The sequence below is a fragment of the Halichoerus grypus genome, chromosome 6, assembly GCF_964656455.1.
Source record: "Halichoerus grypus chromosome 6, mHalGry1.hap1.1, whole genome shotgun sequence".
NCBI classification, from domain to species: domain Eukaryota; kingdom Metazoa; phylum Chordata; class Mammalia; order Carnivora; family Phocidae; genus Halichoerus; species Halichoerus grypus.
In genome coordinates, this window is record NC_135717.1 from 134,567,485 (window position 1) to 134,585,944 (window position 18,460).

The following is an 18,460-nucleotide window of genomic DNA, read 5'->3' on the forward strand; positions in this document are numbered from 1 at the left end:
CCTCACGTGTTAATCATTTGGCCTTATCACACATGGGTTGTAGAGTCTTCCAGGGTGAAACACTGGCCTGTTTTCTCAAACTTAACTGAATTTTCCAGTGCCTTTGAGACAGACACGAATCCCATCTTCTCTGGGAAACATTCTCTTGCCATCCCCATGCACAATCACTCCTTCCTCAGCAAATCTGTCATTTACTTTCCTTATCATCCATCTATTACATGTATTTAGCCTTGCTGGCTTTTAACATTTTAACTTGGGTCTTACATCTTTGCTGAAATTGTCAACTATTTGAATATTTCTTTGTACCCTTTTTTAAAAAAATGAATAAACATTTATGGGGAGATTACTGTGTGCTTGGATGGTCTAGGAACAAGACAAGGTCCCTGCTCTCTGGGGTGAATGAGTGGGGGTGGGGGACAATGGTCAGCATACAAACACATAGGCAATATGGTATCAGGTACAAGTGCTATGATGTGCTCAAAGTGCTGGAAAGACAAATAAAGCAGGGTGAGGCGATAGATGGCCAGTAATGGACGGTGCTCTTTTGGATTGAGTCATCAGGGAAGCCTCTTGGGAGGTCACATTCAAGCAGAGACCTAAATGCAAATATCTCCTGGTAGAACATTCCCAGTAGAGAGAAAAGAGCAAGAGCCAAAGACCCCAAGGCTGGGAGTTGTCACTGGGTCTCTGTCCCCTTGGGCTCCATTTGAATGAGTGTCTACCCCTCATCTTACCCAAATTTGTTACCCACTGTTCTTCAGGACACTGGGGTTATCACTTTTCTTGTGATGCTTACTAGAATCATCTTGTGATTAATGGACTGCCATGATCTTCACTGGGGAGCAGAGAGTCCTTGGAGGTTCAAGCACTTGTGTAGTTGCTGGTGGTGGAAGTAGGCAGGGATTTGAGCTGAGTCTCTGAAGCTCCACTCCTCCTCTTAGGTGGCTGGAGGCTGGCTCACTGACCAGGTGGGTCCCAGCAGGGTCACTATATTGCCTTTTAGCTCCTTTCAGCTTCCCTGAAAGTGTTTTCAGGGTAAACAAATGTTACTTATAGGACTCAAGATATTTGGAAAAGAAATGCTTCTTATAGTGGAGTGAGTACTCAAAAGAGCATTGTCAGAGTTAGAAAGGCAATCTCTAAATCTAGCCCAGAGGGTTTACAAATGGCCCTGTTTACAAATAGCAGGCACTTTGTTAGTTCCTTTTGAATAACTGGTCCCCCTGAGACCTGTGATAGTGTGCCAATAGGTATGCAGAGAGAGAGGGCAAAGAAATGAGATTTTAGACACAGAAGTCTATAAAATTTTGGGATAATGTGTTACATTTTTACCAAAGTACTTTCAGCCAATTCATTCAGCAAACATTTATGTGCAGTGTTAGCAAGGAGGTGCAGTGGATTCAAAGATGAATAAAATATAGCAGCTGTTTCTTAAAGCAGCTCACATTCTGGCAGGGGAGATAGAAACATAAATAATTATGAAAGAGTGTGGTTGGGGCGATGATGAGGGTGTGTACAAAGTGTTAGAGGAGTACAGAGGAAGGAGCAGTCCTAAAAGGCTTTTCAGAGAGGGTATAAACTGAGTGGGGCGTTTGGAAGGGGGAATAGGAAATTGTTTTTGTCCAAGGCAAGGCGGAGAGGGAGGGGAAAGCATTCAAGTCAAGGAAACAGCAAGTGCAAAGTTGTGGAAGCTCATAAGAGGCATAAATGAGCAAAGCTTGTTACACCAAGTGGCCAGAGCATAGGGTATGTGTTAGGGATGGGATTTTTTTTTCAGGCCACAGTGTAAACGATCATTTGTCAAACTAGGACATTTGGGCTAAAATTTGTAGGCAATAGGGAGCTATCCAAGTTCTGAAACATGATCAGGTAATTGTGTTTGAGAAAGATGATGGGGGTGGGGGCTGGGGAAGTGTAAAGAATGAAGTAGCTGGAAAACCAGCAGGAGCTCCCATTCCAGTGAAGGAATGTAGTTTATAATTCCTTGAACTAGAAAGGGTCAGTGGGATAGGACAAGAGGTCATCTCTTTGCAAAACACCATCGTGATGGAATTAACAATATTTGGTGGCTATAAAGAGGGTGAGGAGAGGGTCCTCAAGGTAACAGTAAGGTTTTTAGATTGGGAAGCTGAATGGCTGGTTTTTTTCTAATAATGACTGAGAATATTGGAGCAGGATCAGGCTTGGAGGGAAGTAGGTACGAAGGAGGGAGAGAAGAGGAGGATTTGGGTTTGGGACATGTTGTCTTTGAGGTGCTCATGGGTGGAGCCTCCCAGAGAAGTGCCTGATAGTTGGAAATAAGTGTCAGGAGTTCAGAAGTGAAAGCTCCCACTATAGATGTGAGTGTTTTCTTCTTCCATGACTCCCATGACTACCCAGACAAGAGGAGGCTTAAGTCAGAGGATGAAAACATGGGATTCACTAACTTGGTTTTTTTTTTTTTTTAACAGAATCTTTTTTGAGGGAGTGGGTTTTATGTCATTCATTTGTTTTGTGTGTGTGTGTGTAAGTAATTTTCATTCATTTTCTAGATTATTATTATTTTATGAGTAGGTAATACATGTACCTGCTTCAGAATTCAAAGCATACTGTGAGCAATGACTTTCTCTTCCTCCTCTGCTCCCTTGACACCCACTTCACCTCCCCAGAGGCCACCACTGCTGCCAGCTTCCCCTGCACCCTTCCAGAAATACACTATGCAGACACAATTCGCTGTAAAGATCCCTTTAATCCAGATGTATCGCAAAGTCCTAAATCCCTTCCCAGCTGCATGGTTGAATGGATGGGACCCCATGCTGGGAGTGCTGTTTCCTGCCCAAGCACTTTTCCAAGCATTGTCTTTGTAATGAAATCCCATTTCCTCAATTGAAAACCAAAGAGAGGGCAGATTCTCCAATTTGTGAAGTTCAACTTGGCTCCTGTGTTTGGTGCTTGTGCTCTGCTTCCAAATAGCTGCCTTCAATTGCTGAACAGTTGTCGTGGGGGCAGCGCTAATGAGACAAAGGTGAGCCCTTGAAGATGCCGGTAGAAATGAGAGTGAAAGCAGCAAAAAGACATTATCCGAAAAAAAGAATTTTATTTTCCTTTTTTAGCCTGGGGAGAATGTATTTTGATATCCTCGCTTTCAACAAATATTGGGCTTTAAGTGTGTCTTTGGCCTGTTTTTACATTTTACATGTTAAAGACTCTGTATTCTCTGAACTTGGCCGGATAGTGAGACTTTAATTTAAAAAGTGATGGCAGATTGGATTGGTTCCCCCGGGGAATGTTTTCTATCCTGGAGGACAGCAGTGAAAGTTGTGGAAGATCAATGACTCTTGGTTTTCTTGGTGGGAAGACTTGCTTTTCCATGCGTTTCTACCTATATTGAAAGGTGACTGATTTTGCTAGAAGTGGAGAGCTATCTTTCTCCCCTTCTGCAGCGCCCGAGGCCGTGATTCTGCACTTCACTGTTGCATAGCTGCATGCTTTGATCAGTTGTGATCACAGGCACCTTTGTCACTAATCAAGTATTGAAGTTTGTAAATGATTTCCTTTACGTATATCTGTTGGGTCAAATTCAAGGTTCCAGGAATAGCATCCTTCTCACTCTGAGGAATGAGAAGGAAAGATGCAGTGTTCTGAATCCTCTGGGTGTGTGAGCATCACCCGGCGCGTGGATAGTGGCAGAACAGTAATTTGAGAAGGTCCACCATCTCCAGGTCTCCTCTCTCCCTCTCGGGAAAATCCACAGTGGCTGTGTCTTATTGTACCCTCTGTCCACCTTATCCTTTAGAACAGGGTTTCTCCTCAGCACTATTGATAATTTGGGCCAGATAATTCTTTGTTATAGGGAGCTGTCTTGTGCATTGTAGGATGTTTAGGAGTATCCCTATTCCACTAGATGTCAAGAGCACCCTTCCACTCAAGCTAGAGGTGCCAACAGCAGGTGTCTGCTGATATTACCAAGTGTCCCCTGAGGGGAGCAGCATTGCCCCCAGTGAGAACCACTGTTCTAGAAGAAATTTGACAGGTCATGTTAACATTGTTGCTCCGTCTGCCCATCATTATTTTTTTCCCCCTAAATATTTAATTTATTTATTTGAGAGAGAGAGAACACCCATGAGCAGGGGGATAGGGATGGGGAGGGGGCAGGGGGAGAGGGAGAAGCAGGCTCCCCAATGAGCAGGAAGCCCAACACAGGACTCGATCCCAGGACCTGGGGATCATGACCTGAGCCAAAGTCAGACCCTTAACCGATTGAGCCCCCAGGTGCCCCTAATTATTGCTTTCCTTTCTCTTAGAAGCAGTCTGTAGACTCTGTTTCCTTTCTGAAACACAAAAGCAGTATAGAATTCCCTTGTTTAACCTCTGTTCTTTGTTGCATATAGAGAGAAAAGTCTGATCTCATCAAACCATGTCTTCTGCTTCTCTTCTGCCTCCTCCAAAACCTTATGCTCCAGCCACACTGGACTTCTCACCATTCCAATGATCCTGCTGGTTCATGCCTCCGCCCCTTTGCACAGGTGGTTCGTTCTGCCTGGAATGACTCTGGTAGAATCCCCTTAATTCTCTAGGATTAGAGCTCAGTCACAGCCTTCTCTGTGGAGTTTTTCTAGGCAGAGCTGGATGCTCCTGTAACACTTTGCCTTACCTCTATTTTAGCACTTACAACACTGAATGGTAATTATTTGTTCACGTGTCAGTCTCCTTCATAAGACTATGATGATGTCAAAGCCGGTTGACAAAGGCAATGCAGAAGCGAGGAGATCAGACTGAGGTTGCAGTGGATCCCCAAACCTTGCACATAAGGTGAAAACTGAGTCCTCTGTGGGCTGAAGCCAGGACCAGCACTGCTACCAGGAGGTGTCAAGTACAAGGTATCCTCAAAGGCTCAGACCCAACCTGAGATCCGAGGAGTGAGGGAGTACAGGGGAGTAAATGCTGTGGATTTATGTGAAGTCCTGGGCCTGCACACTGTGGTGGTGAGGCCTCTTTCTGAAAGGCTGCGGCCCTGTGTTGGGGAGTGCCCTCCGCTCTCCCCAGTAGCTTTACTCTGATTTCAGGGACTTATCTGGACACCTTTCCAGGAATAAGGCATTTTTACACATTCAGTGTCTTCGGGTAAAATCCTGAACCTTTACTGGTGGGATTATAGGCAGCAACTGCGGCTGTGAGGGTACAGGGTACGTCACTTGGATCAGAGAGCCCAGTAAGGGACAACCTATTCTACTCCTCTATTTTGTTTTTGGGATAAAGATAGTTGCAGAATAAAGGAGGGATTATTCATTGTGAAGCTGAAGAAGAGGAACAAAAGGAAATGTGCAAGTTGTCCCCACCTCCCCCTTATTCAAAGGAGAGAAAAAGAGCAAGAGAGGGAGGGAGGGAAAGAACCAGAGAGGGAGAGAGAGAAAGAGGGAAAGAAACTGTACTTTACATGGTGCTAAAGAAGTATATTTTCTCCCCTTTGGGTAACTAACCCTAAATATTGTCCCACTTAAAAGGCAGGGAAGCTCATGGCCCTGGCTTTAACAGGAATGTCAGTCTGTGACATGTTCTAAATTGTATTTGAACTAATATTCAAAATATTGCATTAAGAAGTTCTATGAGATTGGCAACTTCTGCCAAGCACTGGTTCAGGTCCCCCAGGGGCGGCCATGTGGATGGGAGTGTCATCCATGTCTGACATGAGTGGCTGCCCTTCCCCCAAGGAGGAGAGTGGACCAGAGAGGTAGCAACATCTCTGGATTTGTCTCTCGAAGCTTCTTGCTGAAGTGGTGGTGATTCAACTTAGGAGGCATACCGGGCACATAAACAAGTCACAGGAAGGGGCCTATCCCTCTCTCTCTGGTTTGGTCTCTGACGTCAGGCTTCTGGTTTCCGGAAGGTGCTTTGGATTTTCAGATGTGGTATATATTCCACTCTCCCTACTTCTGCTTTAAGTCCTTTGCCTTTTCTTCCCTGGGCACTTCCTTTGAGGGGATTTGTGGTCTCTATTCTTCATAGTTCCTACAGACTTCTTGAATTGTGCAAGGTGGAGGTTGAGCACCTGCTAACTGAATTTGCCTACATGTACTCATGTATATGATTTTCAGTGACCTCTATACCCGGTGCCCAGTGGTATCTTAGAAGCGCAGAGCCCTTTAATGAGAAATATAGTTCAAGACCCGGGGCCAAATTTTATGCTTTCCTCCAGAAGCTGTGTGGATTGACTGAAATCTCAGGAATGAAGAGGGGTAGGGCAAGCAGACCCTATCTTCTAAGGCCTTAATCCTATATAAATTTCCTATATAATCTGGTCTTGTTCTTCTCAATATAGGCCAAATCTACCGTGATCTAGATTTCTGGATGGAGGTGACCAGATGCCTCATGGTTCTGCACTGGGTGTCCTTTGAAACTTAAACATTGCCCAGAGCCGTGGTGAAATACACATCCATAGCACAAGCCCTCTAACCCTTGTCTACTGCTCAGGGAGAAGCAACCAGGAATTTTAAATACAAACCTACATTCTTCAACATCAATTTTTTTGAGGTCAAGCCAGTACAATATCTGTCTTTCCAGAAGAACTCTTGCCAGAGTAATAATGCAGTTCTGCACCAGGAATCACTTTAAACAATGTTTTAGTGAAAACATTTAAAAATATTCATTCTATTTTATTTTCAGATGTTGGGCTTAACATACTAGTAACAAAAATATACTTGGCACAACATATTATAAGCTTCTTCATTCAGGGAGTCCCTGATTCAGAACTGCATTGGGATGATCAATTATTCAGCACAGAGTGATATGGGTATATCTTCTTCTGCTCCTTCCTGGTATGTCACTTTTCAAATCAAAGGGCAAACTTCCACCATTAGGAAATAATTCATGACACCATTGACTAATATTGCAGTGTCTATTGCCATAATACCACTGAATTCATTTGCATTAAGGAAATTCTTTTTTGTCCCAGCTGAACATTTTAGGGGCAATTAATGTTATCTTTAAATATAACTGTTTTAAAGTTTAAAAAAAGCTTTGCAGTCAGGTGATTTTTCTTATAATTGCTGCTGTGTTTCAATTTTACAAGAAAAATAAAAGTGAATTATTTCTGACAGTATTTTTCATCTGTTTCTAAGTCAATGAATTTTATGCTTAGCCCTTGCTTATTAGAACAGAACCCTCTCTAAAACTGGCCGAAGATGTCATTTATTTTCTTTTCTTGTGGCTCAGACATTAATCCTCATTTGTTAAGTAATAATAGCAGCAGGTAAAGATGTAGGTTTTGAAAAAATTTGAGAAAATTTGGCTGCCCTTCTCTTGATCTAACCGATGTCTCTCGCTAGGTCTGTAATGAGAGGAAAAAGAGGATCTTTCCATTCTCAATTTTCCCTCCTTGCTGCCATGTGAGGGATTCTGGGCATGTGAACTTGTCTGATGTTAAGACCTGACCGTCTCAGGTGTTTTTAATTTTAGGCCTCGCGGAAGGCGAGTCTGGGCAAGGTCTTACTGCGGCGCTGGGAAGATGAACCAGAACTTTAGAGAGTTTAACCTTCATTCCTATGAGCTCTGTTTAGCTTAAACTTGCTCTTTCCCAGAGGACACCGGAGCGCAGCCCCGAGCTCCCTGCCTGGCTTCTTCCGCGGCTCTATTATCATCGCTGCCCTTCGGGATTGCAGAGAAGCATCACCACTAGCGATTCTCAGAAAATGGCATGTTCTCAGAAGGCCGATCCCATCTGGCTTCCTTTTCTTGCGCTTCAACCCAGAGCTCACACCCCCAGCCTAGCAGCCATCTCTCCCCTCAGGAGAAGTTTGGTTTGGGCTCTACCCGGGCCAGTTAAGACATTAGATAGAGGCCCTAAGACCTGAAAGTATTGTCATCCCTTCTAGACTAACAGATCATTTCAACAACAGTATCGGTAGCAACAGAAGCAACAACAGTATTTTTCACTATTAACAACAAGTATGTATTTATTGACTATTATGGACGAGGCACTATTTTCAGTGTTGGATGTGGCTTGAGCTCATTTAATACAACAACCCTTTAAGGGGTTGTTGCTGTTATTATTCTGAGTTTATGGATGAGGAAACTGAGGCCCAGAAAGGTTAAGCAACTTGCCCAAGGTCACACAGCTGGTGGTGAGGGAGGAAGTCAGGCTTTGAACTCAAGTAGTAGTGTCAGTGACTGTGAGATTAGCCACTATTCTATGTTAAAAGGTACCATTAAACAGGAAAATTCAAAACCTATTATGTGTGAAGTTGAATAGCTTCTTTCTTGGTTTTTCTAATTTACAAATGTTAAGTAAGAGAGTCAACAGTAACACCCTTCCTTTGATTTGGTGGCCCGGCTTTGCCAGAAGCCTAAGCAGCGTCTGTGTCTATTGGATGGTCTAGAGCTATGCAGGTCCCAGCTAGTCTTTGGGCCCTGCTACCAGTCTTTGTTAGAAGCCCACCCTCTCCTTTGATCTTCACAGAGCCAGAGCCTGCCCTATTTATCAAGAAGAGGCATCTCCTCTTTCACTGGGAAAAAGAGGATAGCTCCTCTCTATAGGGTAGAAATGCAGATAGGAGGCTGCTGTGTCCCCGTCCTCAGGCAGAAGGACCCATGGGCTGCTTGCCTGAAATCCAGGCCCCGCTATCAGCTCTCAGCGTGACTGTCGGCAAGCCACTTAACCTCTCTGTGTGAGGGATAATGACATAATGCTTTGATCTTTGCAGAGAGGAAAAAAAGCTTTACATAAATACCAAATAGGTCCACTCTTTCTTGGTACCTCTTAAATTCATGAGGAGGCTGATGGGCCTCATAAAATTCCGGCCTAGTTACAAGTCCACGTACATTCCTAGACCAGGACTCCCAAGTTTTCAATCATAAAATTTTGTCTAGTTTTGTGAGGTGCCTAAAAGCAAAAATAACCCCTAAGACTTTTTACAGGGCCTTTTGTCTCAAGAGCTCCAAGCACTCTAACAATAGATATTCTATGAAAAAAAAAAAAGCACTATACATTATTTAAAACCTGTGTGTTTTGAAACCAAACTTATATCTAAGTGCCTGCTGGAGCTGTTTCTGTTCTTTTAGGCTGTTATCCACAGTGACTTGGGGTAAAGCTTTCAGATATATATATGTATATATATATATATACATATATATATTAGCAGATTCAAAGCAGGAATCCTTCCCACCCCCACCCTCCAAGTTTGCCTTCCTTGTGTGGTGCTTGTCATCTAGAATCATCTAGAATTAACACCACACCCGAACCACAGTTCTCATTCCCTCAGTGCCATGTAGTCAGCGGGAAGCTCATTTCTGTGCCTTCAGGTGTGGAAGACTGAGATGACCTGGGAGAATCTTTTTTTTTTTTTCCCGGAATATTTGCATTTTTAAATTGCAAATTCAGAAGAAGAAATTCAAAGTGATTGAATTTTAGGCAAGGAAGAGGTAACCACTGGTCATACGTCTTCACTGCTGGGCAGAGAATTACATCTATTGACAGGTACAGAAGCCACCACCAAAGAGAAGGAAAGAGGGATCTGACTTCTCCCACACGTGTTCTGTTGGCCTGGCATCATTCCACTCATCTTTATGAGGTAGGCAGGACTGTCACCATTTAACAGGTGGCAAATCCATAGTTCAAGGAAGTCAGGTAATTTCCCTGTGGTCCCACAACTAGGAAATAGCAAAACCAAGACCTAGTCCAATGCCCCGATGCTGCACCGGAAATTAGGAAAATTATACTTGGGATGCACTTGGATTTACCTCTTTATGGAGCCATAGAGTCCCATCATCCCTGCTTTGTTTGGTTGAGTTAAAACGACAGTTAAATTGAGCATCTTTTATGTGCCAGGCACCCAAAGATGAACATGGCATGACATCTGTCTGGGAGGAGATTACAAGTTCTTGTTTAAGGGATAAAATATCTTCCAAAAGGGCAACCTTACTGAAGTACGATAGATGTTTGTGTCAGTATAATTTAATGTAATATGATGAATAATACATAACTCGTTGGGAACTGATGTTTTCAATGTGTTATCTTACTACATTGTTTAAGAACTCCATGTAATCTCCATTCCAAAGATGAGAAAAAATACATCTGTGCTGTCCAATATGGTAGAGATGTGGCTATTTAAATTTATTAATTAAAATCAAATTCACTATAAATTTAGTTCCTCAGTAGTGCTAGCCACATTTCCAGTGTCCAGTAGCCACCTGTTCCACGTGGCTACCAGACTGGACAATGCAGATATAGACTATTTCCATTGATGAAGAAAGTCCTATTGCACAGAACTGCTCTAAGTCATTTGCCTCTGCAGGAATGTGGGAAATGGACTTGGATCTGACTTCAGAGTATAGACTTTTAACCATTCTGTTATAATGCATCCTTAATCTTTAGTGAAATTTGGGGAGGCGGCAGGGAAAGAATTAAAAATCTCTTATTTATTCCAGAAATAAGAAATATCTGAGATGATAGGGGACCTAGAGACCTAGCAACAGTTTCCCTTGCAGCCCTTTTATGGGACTTGTAAGAACTGGAAACTATGTCTCTCCCTGGACCAGGGAAGTTAGTACTTGCTGTTTGCCCTTTTATGGCACCATAAGGTGACTTTGCTAAGAGTTATTCTAGGATTATGTCTTATTTACTTTTAAGCGTCAGTTCCTAACATAGTGCTTGGTACAAAATAGGTATACCATAAATGCTTCTTGAACGAAATTTCAAAAAAGAACTGTAATACCTTCTGTCAGTCTCAAAAGAATTGTAGTGAAGGGAAGTAACATTGGTGGCCTTCCTTATGATTCCTAGGGGGAAAAAAGTAAAGAAGATTTCCTCCAGGGCGATATCCGAGTGCTCGGCTTCATAGGAAGAGGGCCACATATCTATTTATCTGCACGGCGATAGGGATAGAAGAGGGAGTGATCATAAGGGCTGCCTGAAATTTTATCTGGGCCAGATTTTACAGTATGCTATTTTAAATCTAAACCAAAAGAACTCTGTGTATGGCTCCAAGGCAAGTGCTGAAGAAAAATTGCCTCGATACCAAATTAATTCCCGTTATCATCTCCTTGGTGCAGTGAAAACAAACTAAGTCACCCCCTTTTCTGTGCGTCCCAGAGTGTTATCCCAGATTACTTGCACTTGCCCGCCAAATGTTGTGTGAAAGCTGAACAAAATAACCGATTTTGCCTCCCAGCTCATCCTCCTGCTTCTTTTCACCAGTGCGAACACCCCACCCCTCCCACTCACCTTGCTTTCCTTCTCTTCGTGATTTAGCTACTGGGTTGGCTTCTGTGCCATTTAGAACAAACAAAACCTATAGAAATATGATTTAAAAGACAGATGCACTGATTTGGGATGGGAAGCCAATGTTGGGTGCTGGCTCACTGCTTCTTAAAGGCTTTAATTTACAGCAGAAATAAAAAGGAGTTGTTCAACACGTGGCGTGAGGAGTCAGCTTTGAAAACTGGTAAGAGGAGAAAAATGCCAGACTCATTTTGAATGTGAACTTAACAACCAGGACCCTATTTCCCCGCGGCAAGATGATCCCGACTTTCTTAGAATGATCTAAGAATTCCCCGGAGGCATTTTGCCCAGGCCCTTTTGTGGGCCCATTTCGGCAGGCTTTAAAATCCTCCTAACAGGGCTTATCAGAGAAGATTCCAATTTAGAGCAGCAAAAGTTTAGAGTCTGATATCAGCTCTAGCTTTTCTTTCTCTTTCTTTCTTTCTTTTTTTTTTTTAAAAGGAGACATGATGTTTTACAGTGTTAACAGTTTTGAAAGGTCCTACATTTCCAGTGAACAGAGCGCTTTTGTGAAAAGCTTCTGAAAGCATTATTCAGGCGAAAATGCATCAAAGGGATGCGAGTTAAAAAGAGAAAAGTTTGCCGATGTGGAGATTGGAGGCAGCATGTGCTGACAGGTGCAATTATAGCCAAATAATTGAATCTTTTAAGAGAGATCTGGTGTGATGAGGCAACAGTTGTGGACTCACCTCGGAAACCTGTTCATAATTAGATACTCAGGGGTCCCAGCTGTGGATGACACAACCGATGGAGGGATCGTGAACTACTTTATATGCCGGCCATAATAACCATTGCACTTTGTAAAATAGGGCAAAACTGCGTGATTTCAGCCCAACAGAACCTGATTGATACAAAGGTTGGAGAAAAGACTCAGCCTTTTTCCTTCAGATTCCCAATAGTCTGGAGCCTCTTTCAGGCTCTGAGTCACAGTCAACCTCAGCTTCTAAATCCTTCAGTGTCACAGAAACTAAAGAAACTTTTCGAAGTTAAGTAATTTTAAACATCTTTAGTAACATTAAACATCTTTCTTCGCTGTTTGGTTGAAGGGTTTCCAGGCACTTCGGTTTCCTTTGTCTACACCCCATGTCTAAGCCAAAGACACTGGGATGGAGTTTATTTCTGAGAACGTTGCACCAGTCATAAAAGACGATAACCTTGTTTCTGGTCTTGAAATATAGGTGCTTAAAGCTTTGGCTCAATGAGAAGTGGGCTTACTGTCCATACTGCACACACACACTTGCTCAGGAATCGGAGTGGCAGTTCTTCCTCAGGGTCTCTGCGGGGACGCGGGGACACGGAGCTGAGAAGAGGACACAAACCAGTGAGATACAGCACTAGCATTTCTACTTATAACAGGGTGTAGGGCATCTTTCACGTTCCATCAGTAATTCTGTTAGACACCTTGCTTCAGGCTTTCATTCTTTTTTTTTTTTTTTTAGATTTGCCTATTTATTTTAGAGAGAGAGAGAGAGAGTGTGAGTGGGAATGGGGGAAGGGGCAGAGAAAGAGAGAGGAGAGAGAATCTCAAGCAGACTCCCTGCTGAGCATGGAGCCAGACGTGGGCTTGATCTCACAACCCCAAGATCAAGATGTGAGCCGACAGCAAGAGTCGGAAGCTTAACTGACCGAGCCACCCAAGCACCCCCAGACTTTCATTCTTAATGAAACAGTATATTTTGCCACGTTGTATGATTTCATCCTTTCAAATTTATTCTTTTATCCTCTTCTATGAATAGTTGGATTACCTTGTCATTTGAATGTTATTAAAGGTTCTTAAGTTGGCTATAGTTATCAGGTAATAACACCTTAACTTAAAATCTAGGTGATAGCTCCTTTTTTTATTACAGAGAATTGACTCCTTAATGTCTTTGGATCTTAGTATTTTCCTTCTTTTTTCCTTTTTGGCTGCCACCTCTTCACTTTTCCTTCCACCTGTACATTTAAAAAAAAAATTTTTTTTAATGATTTTATTTATTCATTTGACAGAGAAAGACACGGCAAGAGAGGGAACACAAGCAGGGGGAGTGGGAGAGGGAGAAGCAGGCCCCGTTGCGGGGCTCGATCCCAGGACCCTGGGATCATGACCCGAGCCGAAGGCAGACGCTTAACGACTGAGCCACCCAGGCGCCCCCACCTGTACATTTTTGAATTCCATTAGTACCTAGGTAGATAGAAGACTATCTTCGGCAGCAGGCTTCTTTAAGGATTTAACAAGCTCAAAAGTAAATCCTGTATTGCACCCTGAATCAACTGTCATGGTAGCCGTGACCTGTCTCGTTCTCACATGACGAAGCACTTAGCACACGGCCTGGCTCATAGCAAGCATTCGATAATGTGTTGGTCACAATACTCGTTATTTTAGTTTCCGCTTACCTATTTTATTTACGCTGCCTTCAGTTTTCCCCAAAGCTTGACATCTGGTCTAATTTTGGAATTATCATTGTCATATTTTCTGCCTGGATAGGTAGGGGTGCTTTAGTATTTGCATTATAGGCTACAGTGGAGGTATTCAGATTTATCCATGGTGGGCCACTTGATCCTAATCCCAACATCAGTGCAGACTGTATGATCTTTTAAAAAACTGGTCACGGGAGTGCATCGATAGGGTCTACTCCCAGCATAGGGGTATTAGATGCTTTAACTGAATCAAATGCATGCAGAGGAGTAATTAGCTACCTAGTGAACTTTCTATCACCACCTTTCATTATGCCCCAGTATTCTGATGTAATTTCAGTGGAATTAAATTTAGGCAGCTCAAAATTACAAAATCACATTTGGCTTTCGTTTCAATTCCTTGCTGCTTGAAGCCTGCTAGGAGAGCTCCTAGCATCATCTGTTATGACAGTGGGTCTCCACCTTGGCTGTGTCTCATTAGCACCCTCGGAGCTCTTGAAACAATACAGATGCTCTGTTCTATCCCGGAGAGTTGGATTGAATTGGTTTTACATAAGACCTGGTCATTGGTATTATTAAAAAGGCTCCTCAAGTAATTTAGAGGATTCAGGGCCACTGAGTGGCAGGAAAATAGACTTGCAACATACTGACTGCATTTTTACTTGTGCTAACCAGCTTGGTTAAACTCTCTCTCTGCCATGTAAGCGGCGCCCCCTGACCTATCCCTTCCTACTTACTCCACATCTGCTAGATAAAACAACAGAGCAGGAAGAGCACAGGTTCAAGTCGGAAGAATTTGATTTCAAATCTTGTCTGTCTCTTATTAAGAGTGTGACCTTGGAAAGATGCTTAAATTTACTGAATTATAGTTTCCCCATCTATCAAATGGGAATCATAAGACTTCTTTGTAAGTAAAGATAAATTACTGATACGATATGAGAACATTTAGTGTAGTACCCAGCACATAATAGGAGCTCAGAATATGTTCGCTTTCTTTCTTTTTTCCCTTCTGTCTTTAATGTCTTTATAGGTAAAATGAAGGACTCATATAATATTTAAATTCTCCTTGTGCCCTAAAATCCAATGAGTCTGATTCTCTGCCTTAAATAATACAATTGGAGAGTAACAACCATGTATTCTTTTCCACACATTCAGTCATGTGTAAAAAGAAAGCTATTGGCACACAGTTGACAGGGAATAAATTGGGAATTTCTTTTAGTATCCTGTCTCCATATTCTCACTCGGCTGCCTTTTCAACTTGATATCCCTATGAAGTGGCTGGCCAAGGCTGGGGATGTGGTTTGAGTTGTGGGAACAAGATTTTTTGATTGAGTAATGCCATCTGTTTTATGTGGGCATCAATCTTGTGCCTTTGACCACCACCGATTTGCTTCAACCGCATAACCACCCAACGTACTTTATACTTTTAATCATAGTGGCAGCACCTGGCATTTATATTTTAGCATCTATTTGAAGTGATACACTTGAGAGGAGCCCAGGTGAAGTTAGGAAACATCTTTCAAATACTACCTGGCTAATTCCTTTTTGCCAGGAAAATAAAATTTTGCATCTTCTTGATCCATTCCCAGAGAATCATAGGGGGATTCATTCGAACATAGCTTGGGATCAGGGAACACTTTGTGATTCATGGCAATGACTCAGGAAGGCATCTGCCTTGCTTCCCTGGGACATGTACCTGCCTTTGCCTGATCATTTGGCTCCAAATGGAAGCTCAGGCAAATGAGAGCAGATCTAAGCTTCTGTTATTTTCTAGTTCAGGTGAACCAAAGCAGAGGACTGGGAAGGTTCTCCACTGGGCAAGTTCAAGGGAGTTGCTTGTGTTACAGGCAGATAACTCGTTGATGGGAAAAGCCACTTTTAGGATGACAATATGATCCTCTGCTGTGTCCTGGTGTCTGCGAAGTGTAACATGGCAGTCTGTGCAACTTAAGGGTTAAAAGCAACAGTGTAGAAGTCACCATAAGCTGGATTCAAATTTTGGCTTTATCACCATGGCAAACTTTTTCTGTAGAGGGCCAGCTAGTAAATATTTTAGGCTCTGCGGGCCATATGGTCTTAGTCACAACTACTCAGCTCTGCAGTTTTAGTTAAAAAGAGCCATAGACAGTACATAAACGAATGAGCTATGGCTGTGTTCCAATTAACCTTATTTATAAACGGGTGGTGGGCCAGATTTGTCCTGCGACTGTAGATTGCCCACCCCTGCTCTATCGGATTTTGTACTGTTAAGCTACTTTAATTCTCTAAGTTTCTCTTGAGGATTAAAAGGGATAGTGAATGTAATAAAACACTTACCATGTGGTTGGCATATGGTAAGCACTTGAAAATAGTCATTGCTATTATTTATTACAAATTTTGGATATCATATAATTGAAGATGCCATGAATTGTAAGGTGCATCTGGATTTCAGAGATATTGAAAGGTGATTAAAAAAAAGTCTTAGATTTGATGAAATTTGGTCACAGCAATTAATTATAAACCAAGGTTATATTTATGATTTTAAGTCCTGTTCTACCAGTGATAGTTTAAAGCCTTTTGTATAATATTTTTTTTTATGATGTTTTTCTTGTCAGAGACACATGCCATGAACTCCTGGGACATGTTCCACTACTTGCGGATCCTAAGTTTGCTCAGTTTTCACAAGAAATAGGCCTGGCATCCCTGGGAGCGTCAGATGAAGATGTTCAGAAACTAGCCACCGTGAGTTCATTTTCAATTTAAAACACTATCCTATTTATGTCCATTTGTAAGGTAAAGTAAACTTTAGAGTTATTGACTATAAATTATAAGGCAAGTATTCTGGAGAGGGCATGGTGACTTCACTGTTTCCCATGTTGTGTTCCTTTGAAACACAATGTGTTCTTATCTTGTTAACTATCAAAATATTTGTATTTTATCCTTCTTGTTCAAGAAGTGGCTAGATAGTAAATAGATACATATTTTTTAGGATTTTGTTTATTCATTTGTCAGAGAGAGACAGAGAGAGAGCGAGCACAAGCAGGGGGAGTGGCAGGCAGAGGGAGAAGCAGGCTTCTTGCTGAGCAAGGAGCCCAATGGGGGACTCGATCCCAGGACCCTGGGATCATGACCTGAGCCGAAGGCAGACACTTAACTGACTGAGCCACCTAGGTGTCCCTAGATAGTAAAATTTTAGGCTTGCAGGTCATAAGGTCTCTGTCACAATTACTCAGTTCAGCCACCATGGGGCAAAAGCAGCCATGGACAACATGGAAATGAATATGAATGTGGCTGTTCCAATAAAACTTTATTTATTAAAGACGGCAGTGGGCCAGATTTGGCTTGTGTGCTGAAATTCGTTGACTCTTGTCAACGAAAATAAACACTGAGCTAGTGTTTATGTCTCCTAGAGACATTAGGAATAGTAATATATGCATTTATGGAAAAGTAGGGGTTATGCTTGAGGTTATTTCTGATTAGTCAATATGGATGTGGTCAGACACAATTTGAGTCAGCAGTAAGAAGCTGAAGCTAAGCAATTATTGTAAGTACAAAACCAGAAGATTTGATGGCTACTATGTTCTCAACAAGGTTTTTCTCAAAACAAGCAATATGAGAGGAAAAGTGTCATGTTGGTGGCTTCTTTAAGATGCTCAAAGCCAAATCTAGCAAACTCATCTTCCTTACCTTAACCCCTTTTCAAAGAGCCCAGGGTGAGAAAGAGCAGCTTTAGCCAACTCATTACAGGGGCCAGTCCATCTGCCTAATGAACAAAGCTTCTAGAATCTTCTAGAATCTTAAGTTGTGTGTATTTGACGCAGATGCTCATTGATGGCATATTAGGCATGCAGGGATAGTCTTCTCTCCCACCAAAAAATAAGTGTTCTTTCTTTTTTGATTTTTAAAGATTTTATTTATTTATATGAAAGAGAGAAAGAGAGAGCACGCACGTGAGGGGGAGGGGCAGAAGCAGATTCCCCGCTGAGCATGGAGCCCAACGTGGGGCTCGATCCTAGGACCCCGAGATCATGACTTGTGCCAAAGTCAGATGCTTAACCAACTGAGCCACCCAGGCACCCCTGTTCTAGATTTCTTAAGACACATAAGCCCTTTCAGTTTATCTTTCCTAGTTTTCACAGAGATATAAGACATGAGAAAATATTTTTCTAATACAAGAGAAAGAGCAGTGCAAAAGCCATGCTGTTAGTGTTGGCGTAGAGATGAATAGTTAGTGGGGTTAGGGGGCGCTCCAGGGAGCTCGGGAGAGCCTACAGCAGAAGGCAGATCCTCAGTTCTCACTCACAGCCGCCGGACCAGAGTGCAGGCCTTTGTGTTGCCAGATCTGCACATTTTTGAGAGAGAGACTGGAAATCTAGATTTCTAAATGAATTTAAATGATTTTTAAATTTTGGCTCATAAAAAACACGATGAGCTGAGGAAAATATATTTGTAGACTGAATTAGGATCTTGACTTCCAATTTGCAGCCTCTGCCCGAGGGATTGTGTCTCATACATATTGGCTATCTATTACTGCATAACAAATAACTCCAAAACTTAGGCTGGAAACAGCGAACATTTATTATCTCATAGTTTCTGTGTTTGGGAATTTGAAAGAAACTTAGCTGAATGGTTCTGGCTCACGGACTCATCCTGTGGTTGTCAAGATGTGGGCTGGTGGGGGCACCTGGGTGGCCCAGTCGGTTAAGCATTTGCCTTTGGCTCAGGTCATGATCCCGGGGTCCTGAGATCGAGCCCCGCATCGGGGTCCCTGCTCAGTAGGGAGCCTGCTTCTCCCTCTGCCTGCCACTCCCCCTGCTTGTGCTTGCTTTCTCC

At 42.5% G+C, this 18,460-nt stretch overlaps 1 protein-coding gene across 2 annotated transcripts in view; it reads left to right on the forward strand.

The window, feature by feature from the left end:
- TPH2 (tryptophan hydroxylase 2) overlaps positions 1 to 18,460 on the forward strand; it is a 91,771-nt gene that overhangs the window by 37,264 nt on the left and 36,047 nt on the right. For both annotated transcript variants that reach the window (XM_036075662.2, XM_078076297.1), the window contains exon 8: positions 16,243 to 16,369. In XM_036075662.2, coding sequence (XP_035931555.1) covers positions 16,243 to 16,369 — 127 coding nt within the window. The remainder of the gene's footprint in view (positions 1 to 16,242; positions 16,370 to 18,460) is intronic.